This window comes from Filicampus tigris, chromosome 21 (genome assembly GCF_054856515.1).
Source record: "Filicampus tigris isolate MCC_2025a chromosome 21, RoL_Ftig_1.0, whole genome shotgun sequence".
In the NCBI taxonomy this organism is placed as follows: Eukaryota; Metazoa; Chordata; class Actinopteri; order Syngnathiformes; family Syngnathidae; genus Filicampus; species Filicampus tigris.
This window is the reverse complement of record NC_141237.1, coordinates 5,044,244-5,061,750: the sequence shown is the minus strand read 5'-3', so window position 1 is coordinate 5,061,750 and position 17,507 is coordinate 5,044,244. Positions and strand designations below refer to the sequence as shown.

Genomic DNA, 17,507 nt, shown 5'->3' with positions numbered 1-17,507 from the left:
ATTTTCATTTTCAATATTTGTTTTCGTATTGTAACACCATACAGGGTTGATATTTGCCCCACCCCCAGTTGAGTATTTACGGGGATTTATGTATCACCGCCTGTGATTGTTCTTGTTGTTGGCGGGTAGCCGCCATTTTGGATGGATGGGCGCCAAAGGCTAACACAAAATTTCCCCCAAAATACTGATATTGCTCTACAGCGCATTCGTTGATTATAGTAGAGGAAAACCATCACAGTATCTATGCCACGAAGAAACTTGAAATAATTGAGTATCATTTGACACGTGACAATGTACAAAAAAAATGCAGATTCGTGCTGATTTTTCGCTCGGCTATAAAGTTAAACAAAAAATGTCATTCTTTTTTTTTTTTTTTTTTTAAACCTAATCGGACAATTAATTGGCTGTCAAAATGTTATATTGCCAAATATAAAAATCTGCAGCCGCTTCAAAAACGACACGGTATTAGTATTTTGCCCCACCCCTAGTTTGCATGTGTTTTTATTTATTTTATTTATTTATCTTTTGTCTTGTCTTGTCTTGTCTTGACAGTGAGACGCCCTTTTGGAGAGCCTGCCCATCTCCACTTGTGCTTCTTTTTTTTTTTTTTTTTTTAAAGCTCACAAATGGCTGCCTACGTCCACCATAACACCGCAAACATTCACTGCATGCGCTCCCAAAAAAAAAAAAAAAGGTTATTTGCTCCACTTTTATTCTATTTCTTTGGGCCCCTGGATGAGGTGGTTACACCGGGCCACTTAAGTGTGTTTTACCACCTGTCCAGGAAAGACGCGTGCCCCCTCCTGTGCCAAAGAGGTCCCAGAAGGGCCACGCCCCGCTGGCGAGGGACCGCTCTCTGGAGAGCTCCGAGCGCCAGCGTCTGGAGGCCCGCAAGCGCCTGCTCGCCGCCAAGCGCGCCGCCTCGGTGCGCCAGAGCTCCGCCACGGAGAGCGCCGACAGCATCGAGATTTACATCCCCGAGGCTCAGACGCGATTATGAAACACGCCACGCAACGCGCGCAGTAGCACTGGATAGCGAGGCTGCTAAGGAACTTTACCGCAACACTGTCGCCATGGAAATAAGTACATTTGGACTATTTATTGATTGATTCTCCCCCTTGCCCCTCTTTCAGCTTTGATGTAGCACCCACACCTCCCTCAAATCCATTCCCACCCGTACGCTCACACACAGACTCACTCATGATGTGTCTTTTACAAGGTAAGGGGCACCAGTCAGGATTTTTTTTTTTTTTTTTTTTTTTTTTGTGGCCACATTATGTATAAATATTCAATTTCAACTCACATCAAATCTCAAATTGTTTTTCCCCCCATTGAAATGAATTGGAATGACACTGTGTTCCAGCCCCCCCCCCCCACCCCACCCCAATCCCAAAATTCAATTATGAAAAATAACACTCTAAAATATTTTGCTTAAAACCATAGTGTAACGGCATCATTGCATACAATGCAAAGAATGAAACTGCTTGTGCAGCATGGTTTAATGCTTCGGTTCAATTCATTGTGCTGCTCCTTCTCGCGTGCGCGCCTTGGCCACCGGGGGCAGTATAATGCGGACATGAAGACACAAACGATGAAGCATACAGTACGTTTGCAAATAGTTTGACTCAATAACTTGCTGTAAAGTTATCTATTTCGTGGCCACAAATTAGCATTATTTTCGCACAGGTTAAATCTGTGATATTGACTTTTTTTTAAATCCCATGTCATGGGCTCTCCGTACACAACCTCGCAAGCCGTATAAGGAGGTGCAACGTTAGTGACAGACGTTGAAAGGAAAGTGCCCATGTTTGGGTTGCGGAGTACAATTGCACGTTTGTGTGACAAAATGAGTCTCTCGCGGTGGTCAAGAAGGTTACGTTTTGTCCGCGCAGGTGTGTTCCAGAAAACTGAAAGAATCACTTTCAAAAGAAACCATTGAAAGATGCCACAAAGACCATCTTGTCTGTGGTGAGTAAGTGTGTGTGTTTTTTGTTTGCGTGTGTTGCCATAATTCCTAAATTCTTCCTATGTTGCAAAAATCGTATGAATACGATTTAAGGGTTCTGCGTAAGAGGTCCCAGACAAAACATTAGGTACACCTGCACAAACAAAAGCAACAAAAAACACTTCTGCCTTTACAAAGAGAATGCTTACTTCTGCTGGGTTGTAATTTAACTTAATACGATTTTGTGCTTTCTATTGTTCTGGTACAACTGCACCGCTTCTTATGGAGAGCTGCGGCAACCTTACTTACTGTAGCTGCCAAATTGGTCAACGGGGGTTATTTTATTATTGCACTATATATTTCACCATATCATTATATTTTTTTATTGCGATTTGTGAAGGCAAAATACTGTATATGATCTTTTTTTTTTGCTGTAGCAACACAGTTTTTTTTTTTTTTTTTTTTTTTACTTTATCAATGATTTTTTTTTTCCAATTCCTTTTTTTCCAAATTTTAATTTCTGAGGAAAGTTCTATACCAATTCCACAATTTTTTTGTTCAATGCCTTTTATTCATTCACTGTATATATTATGTAATTATCATCAAAACTGAGCAAGATCATCTTTGTTAAGGCAGAATATACACTGGCTGGTGCATTGGATTGCAATGTATGGGTGTACCTAATATTGTGGGTGTAGAAAAGGTCAATAAACCCGATGTGTTTGATGGGTTATTTTTAATAAACTGCTTGTATATTTTTTTATATAATGTCATTTTATGACATCTTTATTGACAGTATTAAGACAAGACGACCAGCCATTTTTCTCCTCATTGTGCTAACTCGCTGAAGGTTATAGAAAAGATTTTATTTAATTTGTTTTCATATTTTTTAAATGTTTTCTCCTTCTCACTGTGTGGTCCTAATTTTTTTCTATTTTTTTTAACATTCATTTATTGAGTAAGGGACTGTTTACCGGCGCACTGACTTTGAGGCCCTTCTACTGTGTTTACCTCCTTTTCGTTTTCCCTTTGCGCCTTAATTTGGACAGTCGAGCACAACGGCGGTCTCAGGGGAAGACGTGTGTGTTTGCGTATGCGTATGTGCGACTGTCGACGTTGTCTCTGCTGTCAATCAAGTGGGATTTGCCATCACATAGGAAGCTAGGAGGCGTGGCTAAGAGTTTAGGAGACGTGACGAGTCGGCTAGTTTGAACTGACCCGCTCATGTTTTGTGCCATTGGACTCGATGCTGAGGCGACAAGATTTGCCTGCTAATCACTCGCCCTTTTCACACAACCTGTAAAAGACGCCATCTTTGTTTGGAGATGGAGGAGTCAACGCTGCAATTTTGGGCATTTCAAAATAAAACAATAGCGTGATGCGACAGTTTTGGTGAAAGAGAAGGCACGTGCACAGACATTTGTGGAGGTCAAGCACCCCCCTCCCAAAAAAGGGCACCCATCGGAAAAATTATTTACACAATTTAAAAAAAAAAAAAGTCTACACACCCCTGTTCAAATAGCAGGGGCTCGTGCACACTGCAGATCAATTGTTACAAGAGCTCAAATAAATACAATTCTGATATCATTTCGGGGGGGAATTGAGAGGCTTTTTATTTTTTTAATATTGATAAATGAAGAAATAAATTGGCCAGGCAAAGGGCCCTTTTCTAATCCAGGGCGAATGGGCTGGTGCTGGAGCACCGCTAGGGTTCCATCTGTGCACGTGCCTATGAGACATTTTCCTTTTGGCCCTGGATTATTTTTTTTTTTTAAATGTCAGGTTTACTGTTACAGCTCTGATTTGACAATTTTCTCTCTGTATGACAAGAAGCTAATGTTTGCTTTCAAATTAGTAGCCCTAAGATGTATTGATTTTTATTGATTTTATTTTTTTTTTAACTTTTGGCTCCTCTGATGCAGCAATTTTGCAGGATCTCATTGTGAAAGAAGCTCTTGACTGGCTGACATTAATGGATGCGTGTTTTAGATGCCATCGCTCATTTTTATGTTTTTTTTTTATTTTTTTATCGATTGAATTGTGTGTGTGTGTGTCAAGTTCCCAAAATGACACTTTGTTCATAATCAAGATGAGAACATATCAACTCCTGGTGTAGCAGGGAGTTTGTGATGTAGTTCAATTGTACATAAATGAATGTTTCCCCCTGTGTAAATGTAAATGAAATCAGATAAGCTTATGGAGCAGACATTTTTTTTTTGTAATTAATGTTGCTACGTGTTTAATGGATGTGATGGCACACGTGTGCGAGCATTAAAATGAACCCTGTGGCCATTTCTCTGCTCACTCGGCATGTGTTGTCCACGGCGCCGCAATCAAAAGACACAGCGAGGGGAAAAGGGTGGCGCGATGCGCTCCGCAGGGACGCCGCCCCGTAATTACGCCTTAACCTCCTCCGCAAGACTCCCGGCGCGTCCAGTCGTGCAGCGTCGGCATAATCCGTGCGTTCAACAAAACTCAATGCAGCTCTGCTTACCTTTTGGCTTGGACATGATAGGTGTGTTTCTGGCAGGGTCATTGCTTGAAGTTGGTCGATGATGTCATAGGCAGTCATTAAGTAAATCGGCCCCAGTGTGATGAATGAGCAGGGACTCATCAGACCCAAGTATTTGTCAAAATAAAAACTTTCCAAATGGCCCCTTTGAGTAACATTTTGACATTCTCAACTGTCATACAAGCATAAAAACAAGTGAAAAAAAACCCGACTTGCTTTTTAAAATTGTGTCATGTAAGTGTAATAAGTGAACAATGCAAATTATGACACGGTGTAAATGCGGAAAAAATAGATAATTTATAATTTAGTCTACTTTTAATTTTGAGGGTTTACTTTTATTTTGACTTGACAGCTTTTTATTTTACATTTTAAATTATTTTGCTTGTTTTGCAGTATTGGCAGTTTTTACTTAGATTTTTTTTTCAGATTTTAAATAATGTATGTCTTTTTTTTTTTTATAGCTATGTTTGCTTATTTTAACTTAAGAATCTGAATAAATTCTACTCTAATTGCTCAAATCAGGGGTGGGCACACCAATTCCATTTACTGCAGCCCACTGTGCAATTCTTTTATTGTAAAAAAAAGCCCCATAAAATATTTTCAAAAAGTCAAATGTTTCATTCATGGAGTAAAAGCCCTTTTTATAAACTAAAACGATGGTAGTCAAGCCACGGCGAGCTCATGAATGAACGAGGCCGCGTCTTTGCGAGCAGACGACAAATCCTATTGGGAAGCTTTGCCGACGGAACAGCTGTCAGGGCCAGACAGGAAGTGGCCTTACACGACGCCGGCGTCACTTAATACCCCCGCCGGCACGCTCGGTGTTAATTTATGCAGGATTATGGTAATTAGCCCACACAACACAACAGTGCCACGAAATGTAGAAAAAACAAAACTTTATTTGAGTCCCGCGTGACCTCTTGCTCGCCACAAACATTGCACAGTATGAAAAGAAATCACATCAGAGGGCGTCATGTCGTCACATTATCTATACACGTGGTCCTATTGTACATGAATATGCTTCTTTTTCGGCTGTCTTTGTCAATCAGAAATAAAACAGCGTGGAGAAACATGTAGTGTCATCGTCCGGTCCACTGGCCCAACCTGCTACATTTTTCGTCTGGAATATGTCCCTTACGTGGGCAATAAAGGAATAAAACGACAAAACAGCTAAATGACAAACTATAGTGTAACATTAACTACAGTAGTGAATACGTTGATGCCAAGAGCAAAAAAAAAAAAAGTGTGTGTGTTAAGACACGAGATCCATGAGGACCTGAAATGTGTTTGGATGAACGACGTAAGACAGGTAGCATTCGTCCCATATTTTTGGTCCCCGGGGTGCAAATAAGATACAAGTCGATACAAATATGAAATGGATAAACATCTTCGAGCCAAGGCACCGTGATACTGTGTTGTTTTTGTTTGAATAAAAAACAAAACAAAAAAAACAAAACAAAAACAATTTGATTGGTTTAGAAAAGATAGAAATCATGAGAGGTGTTGTTCTCAGTTTGTGAATTTGGGGTCCCCCCCCCCTTTTTAGGAGACTAGCTGCTTGGCCTGCAGCTCCATCTCGGCGGCCCGCTTCAGCGCCACGTCCACCAGGAGCTGGAAGCCGCTGAAGTCCTGCGTGAGGTCCGGCGGGGTCGGGGGAGGGGTGTTGAAGAGCCCGCTGCGGGGGCTCAGGTTTCCCTCCAGGATGGTGCTGGTGCTGGTGGCGGTGGCGGCGGCGGCGAGGTGGGCGCCCGCTCCTTTATCGAGACACCGGAGGAGCGCCTGAGCCGCCTGCAGCCGCTCGGCCGCCTTGTCAGAGTTCAGCGGCGACGGGTGCGGGGCGCTCGGGCTGGCGACAGTGGTGTGACAGATGACAGACGGCCGGGTGGGCGGGGCGCCCGACGAGGGCGACGTGCAGGCGGGCGAGGGTGCGGAGGAGGAGGGCGACGCCGCCTTCCTCAGGACGCCGGGCTCGAAGCAGGAAGGGTGCAGGACCCGTTTGTCGAAGCCGCCGACGTCATCGTGGGCGCCTCCCACCGGGCTGCCGCCGCCGCCGCCGCCGCCACCGCCGCCGCTGTGTTTGGGCGACTGGGAGCTGTCGGAGAAGCTGTCGCCTGCCTTGCCGCACTTCCTGGAGATGGTGAACTGGTTGGGGTCCTTGCCATCTTTCCGCAACATCTCCGGGAGGAGGCGCCGGCGTGCGTTGATGAACCAGTTGCATACCTGGAAAACGTCACGTGACGTCAGTCTCGGAAACCAAAAATTAGGGCAACACCAAATGAAGCACTTGACGAGAGGACGGCAGATCTCAACGTCCCACTGCTGACAAGATCCCTGACCCCAACCTCAACAACGTGAGCAGAACAATCGCTATGCCCCCGTGTTGACCAGTCCCCCCTCCCAAAAAACGATTCCCTTCCCAGAATCCAGGTCCCTAACAGAGAGCAAACCTTCGCTATCAACGCGCAGAACAACCAATCCCCACTGTTGACAAGTCCCTAAACAACCTTCGTCGCCCACTTGGCACAGGACAACCCCAAATTGAAAAATCTGTCTAGAAACGATGAACCTTCTCCGATTCCACCGAAAACTATAGGTCCGGCAAACGCCGATATCATCGATACACCATCAATCGTTTCACAGAATGACATATAAAGTTGTATTGTATTGTAAGTCAGCGGTGATTCGATAGATGTAATCACTATGTCGCGGGCTACTAGGAGTGTTTTCAATCAAAACCAATTTTCCGATTCAAACCAGTGTCTGTAGTAGCCCTGCTACCTCCTACGATGGTTATTTTGATGACTAGTGCACTTTTCCCTTTACCGTTGATCTCACTCTGTGTAGTCATTCATGTTAGATTTTGAATTCAGCGCCGCTGGTGCGAAAAAATAAATAAAAGCGGCAATAAAATGGTCGTCGTCACAGCAACAATCGAGGGGTCAACTGCCTTGTTTTCTTTGGTTCCGCGGGCCAGTCGTAACTGGCTGCAGCTATGTAAATGACTCCGCATTGTTCCCAGACAGCTGGGATGGGAACGGCTGCGGGGAGGGAAATTCCTCAGCATTCACTTACTCACTACTCCCCCCCCCCCCCCCCCTTCCTCCTCCCCCTGCTCCTCCTCACACACTGCGGAGTTGCGCCACAAAGGCAGACGACCTCCAATGCAGTAAAGTGTCATGTTTTGACAGGAAATGATTCAGCCCATACTTCCTCCAAACCTCCTCCCCCCTCCCCCTTGCTTGGAGTGTAGCCTTTGTGTGTGTGTGTGTGTGTGTGCGCGCATAAGTACCTGCAGTGTGGAAAGCTGCGTCTGCTTGGAGAGGAGAGCCTTCTCCTGCTCCGAGGGGTACGCGTTGTAGCGGTGCTCGTACAACCAGTCCCTGAGAATCTGCACCGACTCTTTGGGCAGGTTGCCGCGCCGCTTCCTCTTCCCGCCTCCTCCACCGCTGGATGACAGGTCCAGGGGGGCGTCCACGCCGTCGTCGTCGTCCGTCTCGCTCCCCGACAGCATCGTCAAACCTTAGCGAGGACGGGAGGGAGAGAGGTTGGTTTTTCCGAGCTGTCAGGTTGCGCCACGTGATTCATCTCCGAAGCCAGGAAATGTGTGAGGAAGAGGAGCGAGGCGGCAGGATGTTACAAAGGCGGTTGTCAGCCATAAAAACCAGCCCGGACGCATTGGAGCCACACACCTCGCATGCTTGTGTGACTCAGGCTGACCACGGCAGGCCCCATTGTTTGGTGGAACATGTGCAAAAGGAGTTTGAAAGTCACACAAAACAAGACGAGATGTCAGAAAACTCAGTGACATTAGCGAACGGAGTCAGGGCTGCAAAACATGCCTCAAAGGTCAACAAAGCTGGTTAGGATTCAGCTCAACAAGCATATCAGTAGCTCCCAATGTGCCTCTAAAGTCAAAACCCCAACTCATCAACACCAAATGAGGGACTTTTATTCAGTGAGAATCTCTCGGATCCAAAATATGGTTCGAAACGGGCCTCAGAAGTCAAACGACTTGTCAACAAACACATCTGGTGACATTTCAGCTCAGCGAGCATCTCAAGGGTTCAAAAGTCAGATCAGGTGAGATGTCAACAGTTCAAAATACATTTAGCCCTTAAGAGTCAAAAGACAACAAACACACCTGGCAAGATTTCAGCTCAGCAAGCACCTTAAGGATTACCCACCGCAGGTTTTTAGCTTCTCCCCATGATGGCAAAGAGCGATGATACTGATGATAATGACTCCATATATAAATAGATCGATTTTCTGTATGCAGTTTAATATTTACGGTAACTCAATGACAAACCATATGTAGCCTCGATACGTCATAATGACAGCAAATACTTTTATGAAAAACACGTGCAGGCCGTAAATGCAGAACAAATGAAAAACAGTAAGTGCTGTGGTAACTGAGCGTGCCTTCTTGTGCCACAGGATGACGTCTTTTACTGACACACAAACTAGTTCAGAGTGCCGGTCATAACCTCAAAATGTCATTATGGTAAATGTGTGCAAAAAAAAACATTTCAAAAACAAAATAGCAACATCCATACATCTCTTTTTTAGCGTCCAACAAGCGGACTGAAAGGCAAAACAATGCGGTTGTTTTAAATACACAAAGCGTGGGTCTCTTTGTTTTGTTTATTTTGACAGTAAACAGACAAAGTCGAACTACTGCTTAACCTTTAAGTCAAGTAATTTATATGCAATAATGGTAGTATATTATAGTACTATTATTGTACCATTCTGAAAATGTCATACCATGGACCACCTGTATTTTACGTTAAGACCCCTAAAAATAACTACATTCCATTAAAATAAATAGTAAATTGGGGATTCATTAGGTATTTGACAGATGTGGGTCAAACGTCCGCCATCTTGGGGTTCCTTAAAAGAAAAAAAAAAAAAAAAAAGCATTCCCGGGTTTTTTGTTTTAAATGGCTCACAGTCACGTGAGCTCACCTTAATGCGGAAGTACGACTTTGGGGGGTAGAGTGAGGTGAATGGAGGTTGTCTCCATAAATCCTCATCACCCAAACCGCCGTGGGTGCCGAACTCTAGTCGGAAAAGTGTGGAACAGCCAACAGGATGAGGTAATTACGTGGGCCGGGGAGATGTTGGTGGTTCGAGTGGAGGAGGATGAGGGGGAGGGGAGACCTGTTGCAAATCAGCGTCTCCAGACTAAACAAAAGAATCTGGAGCTGCTCGCCTTTCTTTGTACGCTTTGCAGCAAAACTTCCAAAGCCTTTCTCAAAACCAAATATCACCCAGTTGTAGACACAAAACACGTTAAAACACAGTTTGACACTTCCCCCGTGTACGTTACGCGACTTAAATGTTGTGTTCTTTTGTGTGTGGAGGACACGCGGTGAACAAACTTCCAACAATGAGGTCAGCCCCCCCCCCCAAAACACGACTTCCAGTGGCTCCGTGACACATTTTCACGACGACAAGCCGCTCGCGTCGAGAGTTTTACACATATTTAAGCCATTTGTCAAACTAATAGTCAACGTAAAAACACATTTAATAACTTTTAGACCAAACTCCGTCAGAAAAGTGGCGCACTCCCGCACTGCATTCAAACTTCCCAACGGAGTGGTTAAACCCACGCGTGGACGAGAAGTTTCAAAGCCGAGAAACGACGGGGGGAGCATTCGGCGTTATTCTCGCCTCGCTCCGGTGATAAATTCTGGCGTAAATACGCGGAGAACAAACGAGTGTATTTGGGCTGTGACGTCTCGCCAGCACATGGCACTCACAGCCTGTCATGTCTGCACCGTAGACAATAGACTCCAAGGAGGGAAACGGCAACAGAAAGTCCCCTTTTCCTCGTCGATAACCTTCCTAAATTACATCTCTTCACCACATCTTACCTTTTTTCGACTTCATTTCCCCCTCACTAAAAGACCACTTTTGATCCCGGCGCGGAGGAAAAGAAATGTCCCCGCAGTGGTGATCTGATGCCTCAGCGTGTATCCAAATGTTATGAAGAATCCTTATTCATCAAAAGAACAAGACAAAAACGAGGAAAAATGTATCCCGTTTTTTGGGGGTCTGTGGCGCGTGCTGGTCCGTGGCGGAGGTAGGCAGGCTGTGTGTTGGGGGGGGGGTGTAGGAGGTGGTGGTGTTGATGGTGGGGGGGTCACCTGAGATCTCTCTCGCTCTCTCCCTCTCTCGCTCTCTCCCTCTCTCTCTCCGCGAGGCTTTTTGCTCATTGACTGCGTTGTGTGTTTGCGGGGGGGGGGGGGGGGGTGCAGGGTGACAGCTATCTTTGACAGCTGCGTGACTCAACCCACGGAGGATGCTCCCTCCCCTTTCCCCGCCACCCGCTGACATCAGCTCAGCGCTCCCCTCTCCGCTCCACTGACACACAAAAACAAAACGAACAAACAAATAAATAAAAAATAAAAAACCGTGCAAAAACAAGCTACTGTTGTTTTTACGCTTTCTCGCTGTCACCCCCCCCCCTTCCGCCTCTCTAATTATTGGTTTCGTTATACTGTACTCTAATCCTATACGCAGTATGGGTTTATGTGTGCAGTCGTGGTTGGTGCGCTAGTCAACACGTAAAAAAAAACAGTGAAAGATCAATGCCTTCATTTGTATGCGCCGCACAGCCATGCGACAGCTGCTCAAAAAAGCTGTGGGCAAGCTCTCTTGAAGCAAAATGTCTCCTCCTGGTGGATGGTTGTGGGAGTGAACTAAGGGAACTAAAATTGTACAGTATAATGTATCTGTATTGCACTTAAGAGCCGAGTATTTTTGGGGGTGCGTGTGACTTGGAGATTTGGAGACGCAAAGATGTATAAGAGAATTGTTTGATGTTGTCGGCGCCAAGAATTATTTGTGGAGGATCCTTGTTTTTCGGCATCATACGACATTTCGGGGTCACGAACTGCATGCGGCGTAAGAAGTTGGTAAGTAGCATAATAGGTAGGCTGACTATGGTAATACGTTGGCGCCGAATTGAGCATTTTTCATTTGTTTATTTCTGGCCTAATTGTTTTTCAAACAACTATTTTCTGTAATTAAGACATAAGTAACGCCTGCGTTAGTGGTAGAATATGGCATGCTGTCACTTTCAAATTCAAGTTATGCCTGTGTTTCATTTTCTGACAAAAGATTGCTAGAAAAAGTGTGTCAAATGTGTCTGCATTTATTTCGGAATCTTCCATCCGTTGTAGAATTTACTGCATTTTTTTGTTTCAGTTTGAATGTTATTCAAAGTTAATTAAAAGTTTAGGTTTCGTTTTTTCTTACGATACCAAATGTGAACTGTTATTCAGCCCCCAGATACACCCCTATTTAATATCAATACTAAAGTGAAATTGAAGGCAATAATAATAACAGTTGTCTTATTCTTGCCTCACCTTTGAAACTGTACAATAGCATTTGAGAATGACCTCACCCACGTATTATTGAAACAATGTGGTGATACCTATATTTAGACGGTGTCTGTACAACATGCTTCGTCATTCAGTGTGGTTAAAACTGTCGCGCGTGTAATTAAGCCCGTTAATGTCTTGTAAAATCATCACTATGTTGACGGAACGCAACACACTTTTTAGTACACTATGTAATGTGGTTATTCATAAATAACGTGCCAAAATCCACCATTTCCCATTCAATTACTCAGTGACTAAAGTTATTGATCAGCGAGAGCTAAAGTGTTTTAAATTAATTTTGTTTATTTAATTTAATTTTAAATTGGCGAGCTGTATTCATTTTAAGCGTTGTTACACAACCAGGGTGACGTAGCGCATCTTTCACGATGACCCCATACTTCACTGTTGCATTCCTTCACGTCGGACCGGAAGTAAAGTTATGTCAAGCGCGCAAGACATTGCGCATTCATACTTTCAAAATAAAAACTTTGCCACAAAGTCAACCGGAACGGTGTAGTTTGGAGGTTTGGTTTTTACGGTTTTATTAATTAAGGCAAAGCGGCTCACAGTCTGGGGGCTGCGAGCCAAAACTTGGTAAATTTGCTAAATAATTTGCAACACTGTAAACTGTACCACGTAAAAAAAAAAGCTACTGTACTCAATTACATTTGTCATCTGTTTACTTATTTTACTGACATCTATTTATTGTTGCTCCCTACTTTGAAGGCGCTGCAAACAGAAACACGACAGTCGTCATCTGGTCTGGCTTGACAAGAGTTTTACAACCTCCAAGCTCCGGTCTCAGTTCGTTGGGAGGCGCCCCGTGTAGGAGTGACGTGAGTGGGGCCAGAAGTGTAGAGTGTCCCCCCTCCCACCCCCTTCTGCAATCGGGAACAGCGGGGCGCCGCTGAAAAAACTTCCTCTGCAACTTCGCCGCGTCGATGTCGGTGACAAGCGGCGGTATTTTTAGCTGTGGCCGTCATCGCGCTGTGACTGGCTGGCCGCGGGCTTGCTATAAAGGACGCGCGTCGACATGCAGCTTTACAATAGCGCCTTGACGCACTACCCGAGATCATCCAGCAAAGTCACCATCACTTTATCCGGCGGATCCGCCAGCCCACCTGAGGAAGACTCACCGGGAACCAGCCAGCCAGACGCGACTGCTACTTCCGCAAACATGCCTGCCTTTTCTTGCTACGAAGCCTCCTCCTCCTCGAGGCCCAGGCCTGTCTACTTCACATCCACTGCCGAGTTGCTCATACGCAGAGGGGACGGGAAAGAGAGGACGGTACCGGTCCAAATCACCAGGGTGTCCAAGCCTCCGTCTCCTGACGGCGAGCTGGTGGACTTTATCGATGAGCTCAGGAACAGGACCGATGGACTTTTCCTGGAGGACGCCCCGGAGAGTCTTCTGTTTGAGGATGAGGTGAGGAGTAACAGATTGGTACCCGAAGAGGAGCCTTGTGGCGCTCCAGGAGAACCCCGCCTGAATGATGAGGGGGCGACATCCGACTTTGAGCTGAGCGTCCTTCAGGAGCAGAGAGGCGACGGCAAGGTGGCCCGGGACGACAAGGTGGCCCGCTACCTGGCCGAGGTTGAAACACAGAACAAGTACCTCCGGGAAAGATGCAGGTTCCGCTACCACATCATCCCGGACGGTAATTGTCTGTACCGGGCTGTGTGCAAAGCCACGTACGGGGACCAGGCAGGGCACGGCGAGCTGCGGGAGCGCACGGTGCACCACATCGCCGACCACCTGGACCAGTTCAACCCGGTCATCGAGGGCGACGCCGGCGAGTTCCTCGTCAACGCTGCACAGGACGGCGCCTGGGCCGGATACCCCGAGCTTCTCGCCATGAGCCAGATGCTCAACATCAACATCCACCTGACCACGGGGGGCAGCGCCGAGAGCCCCACCGTGTCCACCATGGTGCACTTCCTGGGCGAGGAGGATGCGTCCAAGCCGGCCGTCTGGCTGAGCTGGCTGAGCAACGGACACTACGACGTGCTCATGAACACCCGCGTGGACAACCCCGAGTACGAGGACTGGTGCCGACACTCCCAGATGCAGAGGAGACGGGACGAGGAGCTGGCCAAGTCCATGGCGGCGTCCTTGTCCAAAATGTACATTGAGAAAAACGGAGCGGTGTAAACGCAGAATGACTCTTTGCTTACTTTGTGCCTTAAGTGATGCATATATTTTTTTAAGATGTATGAGGTTTTACCAAGTGCTGTGCACATTCTTGACTGTTTCTATTTGCCACTGTTGCTACTTTAGTGGATGAAAGGCTGGCTGTGTTCGGAATCACTCCCTAGCTACTACTGTATATAGCTCATCCAAAATGTCGATTATTGTTTTCCAAAGTAAAATCAGATGTTTGTAAATGGTTGCAAATGTCTTATTAAAAAAAAAAAAAAAACAACACACACACACACAATAGTCTGCTTTCATAGAGGACTACAGAAATCGGAGGATATTTTCTGACGAGAGGCTGAAATTCCAATTCCGACAATCTTAACTTAAACAAGGTCTCTGGATGATTTCTCGATTATCAAAAATTCTCGATGAATGATTATCAAAAATCCTCCTATCAGAAATTTGATAATCGATTAGTTGTCGATTAATCCTGACTTATGTCGTGAGTTTGCCACTGTAGTGCCGTTTTAATGTGTGGTGAGTCCTCCTTCTTGAAAAGTAGTGAGCAACTGGTGGTCACTAAAAAAGTGAAAAAAAAAAAAAAGATGCATGAGACAATTATGAGATGCGGTGCAAAAATATCTTTTTCAGTTGAGCAACATTAATGGGCAAAGTGCTTTGTCTAAATGATGTAAAATACACTCAGTTCAAAACATTTAGATATTATTTATTTGCAAATTCACTATTTGTTCCGAAAATCATATTGTTACGTACGCGAACGATGATCCGGTATATTGTGACTTATGCAACAGCAATGACGTAATTAACGGTGAGCCTGAGTAGAGTTTGAAAACCTTTTTTTCATATGAGTGATGACGATATAAAAATCTTGCCAAAGTGGTTATGAAGTAGGTAAGGAATGAATGCTTCTGATCACAGCCTGTTTGTGTTGACAGTCGTGTTATTAAGGCCACGCTTAAAAGAAAAACACATCATTCCTTTAACTAATAGAACAAAAAGATGCAGATTTTTTTTGGGGGTGAGTTTATCGGACTTGAATATATCTCGAATAATATGCCTCAAGTAAATACGTTTATCTCAAAGCGCTACTTTTTTTTTTAATGAATTTGACGATGCAGTTTTTCAAAAAATTTGTTTTAATTCGACTTTTTAAACAAATGTACGATGATACAGCTTTTCAGCTGTCCTGATAATTACCACTCTTTTTGACAGCCTTGAAAAATAGGACTTTTTTCTCAAATGGAAGAAAAAAATCTTTTCACTGTGGCCTTAATACTCCTTCGTGACGTGAGTGAAATGCAATGTATCTATTGCAGGTGCACATTTTCATGGCAAAGTACTTTTGGGGGATTCAAGTTTGTTGCAATACATTAGATACGTTTATGTCCAGTGTATATCCTTGATGATGTCTTTGACTAAGATGGACTTTGAATGTGTGTCCTGAGGTGAGAAAGTTAAAAAAAAAAGCCTTTTCTAATGCAAGAGTGGGTGCAGTCATCGCAATCTAGTTGAAAGCTGCCACATCCAGACTTTTCTCACCTTTTCTATCTGCAAATGTTGCACAAATTAAAGTGTCCTTGTATGTGACGCATCCGTGTTTGACTCACTGCGTGTCTCGGTGGAATTCTTAGAAGTGGTTTTTGGGTCAGGCAGCCTGTCATGTTTGAGGGTTTTGTGAATAGTTGCAAGAGTGGTTTTGTGCGTGCGTGTATTTTTAACCTCAAGAAATAAACCCTTGCCAACTAGGGGAATCTGCTAACTCATGATTGAAAAAAACTTCTCCAACTCGTTTGGCCTAGTTATGGATAATGCCACAATTCTGCCATTGTCAGATGGCCTCATTGTTGCCAGCTTTGCAGTTTTGTTGCTATATTCAGCAACTTTTCTGAACCTCCAGAGACTATTTTTCAAAGAAGCACCTTGTGACAAATCAAGAAAACTTTGGGGATGAGATTCCCTGCACACCTTCACCAATGATGAACCACTAGTGACTACTTATTGAGATTTGATTGCCGTTTCTTTTGTGGAGGCAGCACCCCGGCGCCAGCCTGATGTTGGAAAACAACTATTTAGAATTTTAGTCTTAAATGAATCCAACCAAATGGCCCCCCTCCCGCTCAATCAGGTTCGACTCATTTTGAACAATTGATGCTTGCGCGTCACTTTATTCTGCTTCCACTAGAGGATGCTGTTGACCCCAACTAATGGATACTGTAGAGGAGTGGGTTCCAAACATTTTACAAATACCACCATAATGACCAATATTAAAATACAGTAGCATACGAGGTGTAAATGTTCTTGGGGGGGGATGCACAATTTGATCAGATAAGTGGGCTGAGTAGACTTTTAAAACTTGTGTCACGTGGGAAGTCAATTGTTTTAGTTATGATTAAATTACACCAATATGTGAAACTACAATCACGTCTTATGCACATGCAAGCTGATGTGATGCAATGCAACAGATGGGCAAATAAGTTGTAGTGACACGGACTTCATACATAAAACATAAATACACGTGTATAAAAACAAAGAAATCAATAAATAAAAAGTGACTGATGTGCATTTGTGTCTGCAGCACGAGTGACGTCCCCCTGTGGAGCAGAGGTGGTGGGGGCGGAGGTGGCAGCCTGCGAGCGATTTGGAACGCGGCCGCCCCGACGCAGTTGAGCTGGGCTGGTGAAGTTCAGTTCGCGGAGTCTTTCAAGAAAAAAAAAAAAAGGGGGGGAAAAAGAGAGAGTAAGTGGAGAGTAAGAGCAGCAAGCAACCGGCGGTGGAAAACATTGGACATGTCGCGGCACCGCGTGCAGTTCGCGGACCTCCCCACCACGAATGACCACAGAGGAGGTGGCAAATTTCACAGTAAGGGACTATTTTATTCATCCGCTAATTGACCTTGATTGTTAGAGATGCGCCACTCAAATCAGTCCTCCAGGACAAACTGCCTTGATGATTGATTCACCTTGTTAAAATCTATGTTGCCCAGATGTGGAACTACTACTTGATCATCATATTCCTTGTAGCAATAATATTACTAATGTTAAATGGTCAATCATTTGCTTTCAGCACATCATATTTCTACTGTGCTAGTTGAGGATGCAGCTGTTTGCAGACCAGAGGATGTGTGTGTTTGTGATTATATATTCATTCAGTATATAATTAAGTCGTGTATGCAGCAAGTAAGAGGGCGCTGCTTGACTTTAAAGTTGTTCTGATGTTTCCCATAGGAAATCATGTAAATTGATTTCCACCAGGCTCAAATGGTTAGTCTTTTAAGTATACAGGCAATGTTTTAATGATGATTTTAACATTCCGGGCCTCCTTGTGGTTTAGTCATCCGGGGTTCGAATCTCAATGCTGGCTTTTCTGTGTGGAGATGACATGTTACAGTTTCCTTTCACTTTGCAAAAACATGCTTGATCTGTTCATCGATGACTCAAAATTGACAATAGATGTGAATGGTTGCTGGCTCGCAACCGGTCCAGGGTGTACCCCGCTTCTCTCCCAAAG

At 44.6% G+C, this 17,507-nt stretch overlaps 3 protein-coding genes across 15 annotated transcripts in view; 2 read left to right on the top strand and 1 right to left on the bottom strand.

Annotated features, from left to right (window-relative positions):
- Nucleotides 1–7,388, top strand: part of dlgap1b (discs, large (Drosophila) homolog-associated protein 1b) — an 80,904-nt gene extending 73,516 nt beyond the window's left edge. For 8 of the 13 annotated variants that reach the window (XM_086020479.1, XM_086020481.1, XM_086020480.1 and 5 more), the window contains one exon: nucleotides 785–4,239. In XM_086020479.1, the coding sequence (XP_085876605.1) occupies nucleotides 785–1,000 (216 nt within the window). In that variant the 3' untranslated portion in view covers nucleotides 1,001–4,239. Of the gene's footprint in view, nucleotides 1–552; nucleotides 4,240–6,003 lie in introns of those variants that run through there. The other 5 variants (XR_015084222.1, XR_015084220.1, XR_015084221.1 and 2 more) reach the window with 5 other exon arrangements.
- On the bottom strand, nucleotides 5,337–10,587 carry tgif1 (TGFB-induced factor homeobox 1). The gene is made up of 3 exons (XM_086020540.1): nucleotides 10,331–10,587; nucleotides 7,747–7,976; nucleotides 5,337–6,677 (listed from the first exon to the last, which is right to left on the bottom strand). Exons 1-3 carry the CDS (start codon nucleotides 10,344–10,346, stop codon nucleotides 6,000–6,002), a joined length of 924 nt encoding a protein of 307 aa, XP_085876666.1. The 5' UTR covers nucleotides 10,347–10,587; the 3' UTR covers nucleotides 5,337–5,999.
- otud1 (OTU deubiquitinase 1) lies at nucleotides 9,393–15,602 on the top strand. Its single transcript, XM_086020538.1, has 2 exons — nucleotides 9,393–9,550; nucleotides 12,569–15,602. The coding sequence occupies exon 2, from the start codon at nucleotides 12,876–12,878 to the stop codon at nucleotides 13,992–13,994; it is 1,119 nt and encodes a 372-aa protein (XP_085876664.1). The 5' UTR covers nucleotides 9,393–9,550; nucleotides 12,569–12,875; the 3' UTR covers nucleotides 13,995–15,602.
- The last annotated feature ends 1,905 nt before the right edge of the window (nucleotides 15,603–17,507 follow it).